General features: G+C 44.0%; 1 protein-coding gene across 1 annotated transcript; it reads left to right on the top strand.

The window, feature by feature from the left end:
- The first annotated feature begins 457 nt into the window (after positions 1–457).
- Positions 458–11,121, top strand: DRAM1 (DNA-damage regulated autophagy modulator 1). The gene is made up of 8 exons (XM_010076047.1): positions 458–543; positions 1,464–1,621; positions 2,321–2,388; positions 2,949–3,088; positions 5,565–5,742; positions 9,111–9,193; positions 10,013–10,105; positions 10,777–11,121. Exons 2-8 carry the CDS (start codon positions 1,491–1,493, stop codon positions 10,882–10,884), a joined length of 801 nt encoding a protein of 266 aa, XP_010074349.1. The 5' UTR covers positions 458–543; positions 1,464–1,490; the 3' UTR covers positions 10,885–11,121.
- The last annotated feature ends 956 nt before the right edge of the window (positions 11,122–12,077 follow it).

Here is a 12,077-nt window from a genome sequence, read left to right as displayed (position 1 = left end):
AAGGGAGATTATAAGAATTCAGGGAAGATCTTGACAGAGTCAAAAAAGAGAATTTAGTGGGGAAAAAAAATACAGAATAGTTTTAAGTGTAAGGAGAGTTCGTCAGGGGCTTATGTCTGTGAAAGAAAGACCAGACCTGCAGTTTTCTGGCAGAGCCCAAATCAACTCTGATCACAGAATCATAGGATAGTTTGGAAGGGACCTTTAATATAATCTCATTCCAACCCCCCCGACAATGTTTTTCTGCATTTCTGCCTTCTGACCATACACGTGCTTCACTCCTTAAACCACTTGGAACCCAGGAAACAGGTATTGTGTCAGGCCAACAGTCCATCTAATCCATTGTCCAGTCAGCAGCAATGACAAACAGATTCTCAGAAGGAGAATAAATACTACGGAGTAAGAAGTCTAGAAGTACCTGATATCTTGATTATTTTCCTTTATATCTCAAAGAAAAAAAATGAAGCGGACGTGGAACTTCACCAGAAAGATGACTTTGGATTCCCCTTGATGTGTCATTTCGTTTGATGCCCGTGTTCTCAGGTATGTAGCATATCGCTTGTTGGTTTTTTTGTTTTCAGGCAAAAAGCTATGCGCTCAGAAATAAAGTTAAGGCACTATTAACATTTAAATGCTAAGGGAAAGTAAAATGTAAGCATCAGATTTGAAGTTTTGAATTACATTGGCAGGCACGTAACGGCTGTAACAGAGAATGCCATGCAAAATATGTATTTTTCCTTCATACAAATTCCCAATTTACTCATACAGGAGATGGGATTGTGAAGTTATGTTCATTCCTGGTTTTACTGCATTACAGTCTTAGAAGGAAAATCAACATTAGAGGGCAACTGTTATACTTTGCTTAAAAATTAAAGCTTAAGGGTAAGCAACTTCAATTCTACTGCTCTATTCTTATTCACTACATCTCCAGTTAGCGGGAGGTTATTTAAGTGATGCTTATAACAGATGTTAAGTTATGCAGCATGACAGGTAGTAAATGAGCGCAGATATGAAAGTAATTTTAGGTCATTTCCTCCACGTCTGCCCAGTTGATTGTTAATGGAAGTCAGAGGCTCCGAACAGCCACTATCAGCTAAACTGTCACTGTTGGGTCAGGTTCTCCGCCAGCCTCATCCATTCTAACACGCTGTTATGACACAAGGGTAAGAAGAAAATAGAGTCAGTTATTCACAATGACCCGCTTAACCTTTTTATGGCAGCAACAAATGCTGAGGCATGTAGTAAAGTGACACTACACTTTCTCTTCTCATGATCTTCTAAGAATTTCAGAATTAACATTTCCAGGTATTATGATTGCTTCTGTGGGTGAAGACAAATGTTCCCTTTGGGCTTGCAGGACAGGACTGAGAGCAATATAAATTGCTGTGCTTGAAGTAGCTTGCCTCAAGCAAAGCAAAACCTTTGTGAAATCTCAGTAAACCCTTGTATTTGGTTCCTCACAGTGTTGGGAATTAGCAGTCAGCACTGCAATGTGGTGGTTTCAGCAAGGCCTCTCCTTCCTGCCTGTGGCTTTGGTTGTTTGGTCAGCAGCATCTTTTGTGTTTTCATACATTACTGCAATTGTCCTGCACCACGTTGACCCTCTGGTGCCCTACATCAGGTCAGTAAGACCCATACAGATGCCCTGTAACTGTACCGTGGTATCAAATTGGCCTCTCGCTTCTGTAAATCATTCCCCAACTCCAAACTTTAACCAGCAGATCTTGCCTAACAGCTCCAGTTCTAAAGTTACTAGTTGTTTATAGTTATTTGTGTGTAACTCTATTTAGAACTCTCAATTTTTCTGCAAAAGTTTAACCTTTAAGCTGTGCCTGTGTGAACGTACCCTTAAAATGATGAACAGGAAAACTGGGGGTGCATCTCCAACCCTCTGTTCCAAGTGTCACCAGGTTTGGTTACACCAGTAAACCTGTACTATAGCCTATAGTCCCAACTGCATTGCAGCAAGGCTGTACAGATGACCTTAGTTTTGGTCTTTCACTTTTCCAGGTTCTTCATTTTTCCAGTTTTAATACTCTTTATTCACCTTTTGTGGAATAAAGATCAATATAAAAGGAATAGTTATACCACATATGTTCATTCCTTGTTCTAAGGATAGCATGTCTTTATCATGCTTATTTCTACAGCTCTAAAACTAGCAGAGTATAGTTTGATTAAGGAGAAAAATCAGTGAAAAATATCTAGGAGGTTTTTTACTAATCTGTTTCTTACGGTTCCTTTGTAGACTGAAATCAGTAAAGTTGTGTTGCAAGTATTTCTAGTGTAGATAGATACCTATCACCCCATTTATCTCTTCCAGTGATACAGGGACAATACCTCCTGAAAGATGCTTATTTGGGATCATGTTAAGTATCTCGGCTTTCTTGGGTGAGTACAGAAAGCTGTCCTTGGCGAACTGCAGGCAGTTCTGGCATGCACACACAGTTTTAAACAATTTAATTTCCTTATTCAGATCATTAGACAGCCCATATTTCTCAGTAAAAAACTAAATTCTAAGCAATCAATCTTAACTATCTTAAGAAATTCAGAGGAAAGTGGACGGCAGTGGTGTTATCCACAAAGCCAGCATGACAACTGCAGATTCCAAAATGCCAAAAATGTGTTTAAAAAACCCCAGCAGGCTAGAGAAACAGAAATGCAAATTCAAGGCAGTCACCTCACTTGTGCTGCAATTATGGAGAGGGGCAAAGACAATCTAATATGTCTTTCAAATGAAAGAGATCAGAAAAATCTAGTAAGTTGCCTTGTTTACCATTATATTATTTCAGTTTTGACTTCCAGATTCTCAGCGTTCCTATTTCAGTGTACAATAAGAATGGTTTTGGATTTTAAATAGTTGCCACTGTCACTCAGCATCTTCCCAGTTAAAAAAGGACAGTCCAGTCATCAGCTGAAAATCTTATTGCATTTGGGTTCTTCGTTAACAGGTATGGCTACTGTGTACATCCGTTACAAACAAGTTCACGCTTTGAATCCAGAAAGATCCAAGATCATCAAGCTTAATAAGCTTGGCCTTACACTCGGATTGATGAGCTGTTTTGGACTTTGCATTATTGCAAATTTCCAGGTTTGTGCTTTGCTTGCAATGTTCTAAAGCTGTCCAGAGTTGTGTGTTTACTTGTTTACTGAGATAGCTGATAAAACGGGGTTTTTACTGAAAGCAAAACTTTTTGGGGCAAACCTGTTTTTTGTCAAATTCCCTGGAGAAAACTGTTAAAAAAAATTTCTTATCTATTTCTTATTTGCTTTATCCACTGGGACTTGTGAGCAGAAATTTCAAAACATTAAAAACCCCATAAGTTTTGCAGAAAGCAAACTCATCTTGGATCTCCTTAGAGGAGATGCGAAAGCACTGGCTCCAGATTAAAAGATCACAACTCTGTTGTATTTTGACTCAGGAGACTCAGGTATCAAAGAGTCAAAAATTGTTACAACTAGAAGTAAAGCCAACAAAAACACCCAACCCCACAAGAAGTCCATCTCTGAAAAATCTGCCCTCTTAGGTCTATTTCCCTTCAAACCTGTGCAACACTTGAAAATACTGAAGTATTAAGTTTTTGAATTTCTCCATCCTGGTGTCTCTCTTTTTTTTTTTCCTCCCCAATACTTCCCACTCCCTCAAAAAAACTGGCTGTTACACGCAAGGCAGTTGCACAGTGGCCAGCCCCATCATTAATTACCTGCTGGACTCTTCGGGGCTCTGTAGTGGTGCCTTTAGCCACTAGAGGCTGCAGCGTCACCTTGGTCTCCTGCCGGGTTAGGGCCAGGGAAAAGCAGAGGAAAAGCTCCTGGAAAGCTCCACCTTTTTCCCTTCTCCTTTTCCCGTTGCACAGCTCTCCAGGTGCTTCAGCAGCCCATCTTAGAAACCTCAGCATGCTCATTTTGGTTTTTTTGTTTGTTTGTTTGTTTGGTGGGTTTTTTTGGTTTTATTTTGCTTTTTTTTCTTTGGAGGCCTCAATCTATTTATTTTTTTCCCCTCAAGCCCTAGCTATACCAGAGGTCACAGCCTCCCCTACCGCACCTTCAGGCGGTGTTCAACTCGCCTGATTTCCTTCCACCACTGGTCAGGAGAGGGTCTGTCTACTTTCTGTAGATTTCAAGATAATCAAAATATAGAAGTTGCATGTTAATTTGATAACTACTTTGTGTAATGTTTAATCTTGAGCAAGACAAAAATTGGAAGTGATGTACCTGCAATATCCAAGCGATGCTGAGGACTGGTTGAGGGCCACGCCAGAGGGGAGCCGAAGCCTCCTGGAATCCACTAGTACTGAAGAAAACTGAAGCATGAAAATATCCAAAGATGAACAAAGGGGATATGAGAACAGCCATCAGTCACACAGAGAGCTCCAGACAGCTCTCACTGCTGGGAGTCAAAGCAATAGCACAGGGCACATCCTCATGGGAGATTGAATTCATGCTGTTCAGCCAGTACTATGGCTCTGTTCTAGCTGGGGCTATTGATTTCCCCTCACACAGGGCAAAGATTTCTCTCTGATGATACCTCATCACTGAGCAGCGCATGATTTTGGAGCACACGCCTTCGCAACTTGGTTATTGACTATTTAAATATAAATTCTCACCTCTGTTATAGTGTGGATGCAGCACTTCAAATTCATTTGTGCACATAAGGTGCACATGGAGATCAGGAGCAAAGAGTGACTCCAATTCCTGACCTTAATAGTTACTCAGTAAAATACACAGCCAGTCTCGTGCTTTAGGGCATGAAAGATCATCGGCATGATTGGAGCGCGGGGAGGCTGCCAGGGCTCGCATTGCACAATTGGCAAGATAACGCTGTTTAGTTTCTGTCTTTGGGTACGGGGCTTAGCCAGGGATGAGAGGAGAGGGCTGAACACCATGGGATTTTTCAGGGCATACATTTTAAGTTGGGTTGTTTTTCTTGGAATAAGTTCTAGTTTTAATGATTTTTACTATTTGAGAGTTGATTCTCCCATGGTGTTTTTTAAGTTGAGAAGTATTACTGCTTGATTCAAACTTGTTCCCTCTGAATATTCAAAGATACTAAGTTGACAAACAAGGCTTATTCAAACTAGAGTAATTCAGAGAAGCACTAACCCTCATTATTTTTAATCCCATTTTGGGTACTAGAACTGTGTCATGTTTATCCTGTATTGCATTATCCTTCATAGATTCCTGGGATAGGAATGCTCAGCAGACAGCCTGGTGTCACCCTCATTACCTGCCCAATTGCAGGGATTCCTTCATCCAGTTTCTGTACTACTGTCCATTATGGCTAACGACAACAGCTCTTACAAATTCCTGTAGTTAAGATACAGCTGTGACCTCTAACTTAGCCACAAGAACTTAACAAAAGCAGCACTACCAAGGGCTGGCAGGTGCTGGCTTCCAGCTAACTCTGTATGGGGCTTCCAAGAAAAAAATCTCTTAAGTACTAGCACGTTCCAGAACTGCGTAGCTTGGGATGTGAGAAGGTAAATGAGTGGGTAGAGTGACAAAGGTTTACAGCAGAAAATTGTTCTCAGAGTTTAAAATGAAACCAGGTTCTGTACAATCCCTAGAAGTGTATTCTGTACTACATCCACGTGGTTGGAGCCTGCCTGACATTCGGAGTAGGAGCCATTTATATGCTGGTTCAGACCGTCCTATCCTACCTGATGCAGCCAGAACTTCACAGCAAAGACGTCTTTTGGATCCGCCTGACCGTGTTACTCTGGTCTTGTTTGAGCATTGTGAGTAGTATCCTTTTGCTGTGCGGTGTCACTGTAAAACAGAGCCGCCGTCACAAATGACAGTGTTTGCCTCCACATGAAACCTGCCGATGCAAACGGCTGTGCCACAGAAGGCCAGTCATCTTTACACACACAGCTTGTGTTGTGCTATCCCGTCACATTCTGTATCGCAACCTGGGAACATGAGGAAAAAGGAAACCATCAGGTTAAGCCCACAAGCGAGTCACTGGATAATAGGAGGTAAGAGGGATAGTTACCACCCTTTCTCCTCTCCTTTCCTTTTGCACACCAGAGACTGAAAATGGCAAAAGAAGAGTTTCTAACAAAGAGGTCTGACTGTAGATTATGGAAAATGGGGAGAAAGGGAAGTGTTCTTAAGAGATGGGTGGTTTGAATGAGGGGAAAAAGCCAGGTAAGAAATAAAACTGTCTCTTCCCTGGTGACAGGAATGCTGCAGCAAGTTTTATAGTTGGATACAAGTAAAAGAGAAGTACAGAATGGAGCATAAAATACTACTAACTCAACCGTGCGCAGCAGTGCTGCACTGTGCCACCTTGCTCCCAGAGCAGGTTTAAAGTCCTGGAATTTGTCAGAGAGACAACTGGGGAGCAGGTTGCCAAGGCTGAGTCAGAAGAGACATTTGACCTCTGATCTCCTCCCCTGCCCATCCTGCGGTTCAAAAGACAAGACATTTCGGACTGGCATTCCCTACAATCTTCCCTCAGCTCTGGAATCCATCAGCTCCCTTAACTTTGAATTCTGAGTGCTGGAAGCAGCTGTGGGTTTTATAGAAATATGGGCAAACCCATCCAGAAAGAGAGGGGTTTTTCCTCTCCAGAGTCATTTAACACTCAGGAAACTGAACCGCAGCAGTTCCTCTGCTCACCCAATGGACCTAAACATTGTATTTTGAAAATTATGACTCAGTTTTGCGTCAAAGAGGACTACAACACTAAAGCTTTCAAATTTACACTCTAAAGACATGAGTGCAAAAAAAAATAAAAAAAAAATCATTGCTTAAATGCTGCCCCTTCTGCAGCTGAATCAAGGCCACCGATTTAATCCCCACCGATTCCACTTATTTCCAGGCTGTGAGCCAAAACCAACAGTAAACCATCCACCCCATTTCCCAGTGACAGAGCATCTCGCTGAGCTCCCTTTCCTGCTACTGCAAGATTATATAATCTGTACAAGTCAGACAAGAAGCGCTAGTCAAGGCACAGGCTGGTTATCTATAAAGAAGCGAGACAGCCCCTTACCTGCTGAGGAGGCTTGACACAGAGTGAGGCATCTGTGAGACTTAGAGAATTGCTGTCCCTAGCAAAGAACAAGATTTTCAGCTTTGAACAGTTAGGAGCCAAATACAATTGGGGAAGACGAAAATGGAACAATCTGCAAGTTAAGAGCCTTCTACAGATGCCACAAACCCCAAATCTGTAGAGGTTTTTGAACTAGTGTGGTCTAACCAAAATTAGGGGGAAGTAAAGCTGTAGAAAGTTGTAGAAGTGATATATATGTACATATCTATGAAAGGGGAAGAAAATTTAGAAAATACTCTGACCATTTCCCTTAACAGCTCATAATGTAATAAGGGAATGACGGTAACAGGGAGAAGGCTGTGGCTATAGGTGAAATGGTTGTAACTGGTACTGGAGGACCAAAGGGAACATACCTTTTGTATCAGCAATAGTGTGGCCAGCAGGACTAGGGAAGGGATCGTACCCCTGTACTCAGCACTGGTGAGACCACAGCTCAAGTACTGTGTCCAGTTTTGGGACCCTCACCACAAGAAGGACATTGAGGGGCTGGAGCAGGTCCAGAGAAGAGCAATGAAGCTGGGGATGGGTCTGGAGCTCAGGTCTGATGAGGAGCAGCTGAGGGAGCTGGGGGGGGTTAGCCTGGAGAAAAAGAGACCCAAGGGAGACCTTATCACCCTCTACAGCTACCTGAAAAGAGGGTGTAACATGGTGGGGGTCGGTCTCTTCTCAGAAGTAAAAAGTAATAGGATGAGAGGAAGTGGCCTCAAGTTGTGCCAGGGGAGGTTTACTGGATATTAGGAAATTTTTTTTCCCTGAAAGGGTTGTCAAGCACTGGAACAGGCTGCTAAGGGAAGTGGTTGGGTCACCATCCCCGGTGGTATTTAAAAGATGTGTAGAAGTGGCACTAAGGGACGTGGTTTAGTGGTGGACTTGGCAGGGCTAGGCTAATGGTTGAACTCTGTGATCTTAAAGGTCTTTTCCAACCTAAGTGATCCTGCGATTCTATAAAAATACTGGTCCTCTGCTGGAGTGAAACAGCAGAATTGCCAAGACAGAAAGAGCAAAGCAGTTAATTACCCAGTCTATAATGAGGGGAGGATGGGAGACAGTTATTTTTGTATCACAATGATTAAATTATTTCCATTGCAGTAGTAACTCGGGCAGGTAACTAACCGCTACTCAGGCTGTACATTTTAATTAGCAGAGAATTGGGTGCCTTGCATTCAAATCAGTAACCAGAGCTCCCTGGACTCACATCAGTTTTTTAATAAGCTTTGGAAGTCTGGATTTTCAAAGACATCTTTATGCCAGTGAGTTCAGCCTTGTTCACCACCAAAATTAATCTTTCACATCAGGAGGTTCTTGATGTTTCATCTCATTAACGATTGAAGAAGTTAATATCCTAATCCTCTGAAAAATCAGCTCTTCTATAACTTCATGCTCCAAGTTTCATTTATAAAGCCAGTAGCACTGATGTCGTGTACCTTCCTTCTGTAAGATGTTGAAAAAGTGACATCTCAATCACTCTAGAAGGAGCCCTGCTCTCTGATCAAATGAGGAATCAGTGTCACGTGAGGTTTTTCTTTGGCTGCTATACCAAAGCAGTTATCAAACCTAAGAGGCAACCAGGAAACCTAATAACTCTCTGCTGCAAATGATACAGTATTCCCACCTGTAACCCACAAATCAAGAATTCCAAGTGGCTGAGAAGTTGAAAAGCAATCAAAGAAAGAGGTCTAGATACTACTAGCCTGGAAAATACCACCAAAAAAAATTTCAGAATGCTAAGTAGGTATTCACATCTTTTATCAAGGAGGTATAACAAGATGCAGCATACAGAGGACAAAGATAATTGATTCAGAACAAAGATAATCAATCCAGATTAGAGTTAACCTTTTCATGTGACAGTAACTAGTCAGTAGGAACAACCTACCAGTTGAAGGGAATGATGCGCAGCAGTCCATGTCACATCGCTGTTCATTATGCTGAGGAGACCTTATGGAAACCATGCAGAGATCTTCTTACAGCCTCAGCATGACACAATCCAGAGCCAAGTCCAAAACTTCCAAGTTGCTCATTCTTGGTCTTGAATATTCCTTAACATATTTCTTTCCAGTGTTTGTTTCCTCAGTTGTCTTATACAGTGGCCTGTATGGAACAAATCTGGTGCAGAAATTGCACTGGGACTCACAGGAAAAAGTAAGTGATTGAGTAGAGAAAATAAACAGAGAACAAAAATCAGCTACATTATCTGCAGTGACAAATCCATCGGGAAACTTAACAGCAGTTGCGCAGACATACTCGGGATGGGAGAGGACAAGTGAGCTGTACCAGTTGAGCCAGTACGCAGCTACTTGCTGGAGTACTGCTCTGAGCCAGACAGCTGCAGCGTCAAGCGTTATTTTAAATTAATCTCGCTCATGGGCAGTAATTGAACTGTCTCAACTACCAGCGTGTGTGGTCTGTGCTGGTCAGAGATTCCTGGTCACTGTTCCACGATCAGTGTAAATAACACATCTCACGTTGCAGTGAAGCAGAGTTCCTGATGCTGCCGGGTGGGTGTTAGTGGAGCCAGGAGGAGAAAGAGGCCAAAGGATACAAGCTGCCATTGAGCTGGGTTTGAGGGCTTTTCCCACCTCTCCCCTTATTTAAAGCACAAGGAGCCTCTCAGACGACTGCTTACATCCAAAGGAGGGATTGAACGTTACTTTTCTAAAGAAGTTTTGCTGTTGGTCACACCAAGCTCTTGGCTGAGCCTTCAGGTTTGGCAGGTGGATATGAAATTCCCAGCAGGGGTCATCCCAGTTGTGTGGAGCGGGTGTTTTCCTGGTCATTGTCACTCTTCTGCCAAGTTCAGCACTTCATTCTTAGAGCCTCCCGATACACTGAGAAATTTTGCTCTCCAAAGGGAATAGTTGTGGATGCAAGATGTCATATGTGCAAGGCATCTTTGTGCCACTGCAGGTTCAAGAGAAGCTTTTCACACTGATTTTTTCCTCCCCCTCTCTCATTACGCAGGGCTACACAGCTCACATCATCAGCACCATCTCAGAGTGGTCGTTGGCATTCTCCTTCCTCAGCTTTTTCCTCACCTATATCCGCGACTTCCAGGTAAAATGAAATTAGTGTTAAGTGTTCTTCTTCTCCAAGCTCTAAACAGTTGGACATGATGCTTGATGGGGCTGCCATATGTTACCAGTCATCCAGGCTGGAAGGGCTGTAGCATGAGGCATGTAGCATTACGCTAGAAGAGGGGAGACTGAGATGAGATGTGAGGAAGAAATGTTTTCCTGTGGGGGGGATGAGGCAGTGGCCCAGGTTGCCCAGAGAAGCTGTGGACGCCCCATCCCTGGAGGGCTTCAAGGCCAGGCTGGATGAGGCTTTGGGCAACCTGGGCTAGTGGGAGGTGTCCCTGCCCGTGGCAGGGGGTGGAACTGGGTGATCTTGAAAGTCCCTTCCAACCCAAACCACTCTGGGATTCTGTGATCAGCACTGAGCAGTCCTCTCGTCCTCAGCAGGATCTACCACTATGGCATTAACGCGCAGACTCCAGCATCAGACGAGCTTTAACCAGCTTCACTTGCGAGAGCTGTTGCAGTCACAGGGGACATGTGCTGTAGGACTGCAAGGAAAATGATGGAGTCAGTCCAGAACAGCTTGGGAGCCAGGCTTATAGCTCTGGAACCAATCTGCATTTTGGTTTCATCTGACTACTGAAATTGCTTATGCTAAGACAGCAACCCACATGCTAACTTGAATTTTCTTTCCTTTTTCCTATCCAGAAAATTTCCCTGCGTGCAGTCGTGAGCTTGCACGGACAAACCCTTTACAACACACCGCAGAGCTTTGGGACTGATGAGCAGACACTGCTGGTAGCAGGGAGCATCTAATGAAGGTGAAGAGAACATGTTCTCAGCATAACTCAGGAATTTAAAAGCAATAACGGTTGATATTTCTAAGCATTTATTTTCTATAAAAAAAATTTATGAAGTGATTGTATTGTACTTGACATAAAGGGCTTTGCTATTAACCCACACAGCAATGCAGATGTTATCAGTATTGTAAACAAGCCTGTAACATTTCTACACGTACCAATGTCATGAAATAATTAAATGAAGGTCATTAAAGAGCTGTGTCTCCTCATCACTTCCACTACACCCAGTTTTACCTTGCTCAGCCCCTTCCCGTCCTCTCTCCAGTGGTCCACAGGCCAAGTCCTTTTGGATGCACGGAGCCCCCAGCCTAGAGCGGGGATCCAGCCTCATCCTCCCCTGCGGCTCCCTTGCTGGGGCTGACCCACGACCTGCACACCCTGCCAGAGCGGAAGGGCCCCGAGGCCACCTCATCCTTTGAGCAACTCATGAGGAAAGCCTTCTTCACACCATGGCTTCCTCCAGAGGACGGGGGACAGCTGGTAGCTGGACCGTCTCCCCTCTTCTGGAAGGGCTGCCGCGCATTTGCTCCTGGAGAGGAGTGATAAGGAGCGGCAGCAGGAACAGCGACCCATGTGGGCTGCTCCAAGGTCAAACCACTCTGCTCTGAATTTCTTCCTCCCCTCCCTCCCTCTTCCTGGCCGTTGTTTGAGCTGATGGACAGGTTCCTCCAAGGCTCCACACGCAGAGTGTCCCTATTGCCCAAGTCCAGAGGAGTCAGACCACGCAGCCCATGTGGTGCTCACTCAAGGGAGACACACCGACTCTTAAACGAGCACGGAGCATGACACATGTCCCCACAGCCTTGATGTCCCCAGTGCTCCCCTGAGACAGTCTCCAACCCAAGAGCCAGCTGCTCATTGCTCTTGCTGCTTCCAGAAGCTGTCGGAGGGTGCTGCCAACCCTTAACCTCATATTGCGGCTTGTTGGGGTGCTCCAGGGGTTGCTTTCCATGCCATACACCCCAGAGGGGTGCCAGGGTGTTTGTACTGAGTGTTCTCATACAGACAACCTCCCACGCACAATAGTCGCATCCAGACCAAGCCAGAAGCCTTAAAAATACGCATCTGCTCTAGTTCTGTGAAAGCACAGTAAAGGGATATTTGATTACACGCACCCCTACAGAATATATTTTCAGCAGCTGCCTTTGA

The sequence above is a fragment of the Pterocles gutturalis genome, unplaced genomic scaffold (genome assembly GCF_000699245.1).
Source record: "Pterocles gutturalis isolate BGI_N339 unplaced genomic scaffold, ASM69924v1 scaffold9938, whole genome shotgun sequence".
NCBI lineage: Eukaryota > Metazoa > Chordata > Aves > Pterocliformes > Pteroclidae > Pterocles > Pterocles gutturalis.
This window is presented reverse-complemented; position numbering and strand designations above follow the sequence as displayed.

Excerpts from the sequence above, each read along its gene's own strand:
- DRAM1 (XM_010076047.1), top strand. The coding sequence starts at position 1,491 with ATGTGGTGGTTTCAGCAAGGCCTCTCCTTCCTGCCTGTGGCTTTGGTT. Across the intron at positions 1,622-2,320 it reads CCTCTGGTGCCCTACATCAG|TGATACAGGGACAATACCTC; the intron begins GTCAGTAAGACC and ends TATCTCTTCCAG. Across the intron at positions 3,089-5,564 it reads GCATTATTGCAAATTTCCAG|AAGTGTATTCTGTACTACAT; the intron begins GTTTGTGCTTTG and ends TACAATCCCTAG.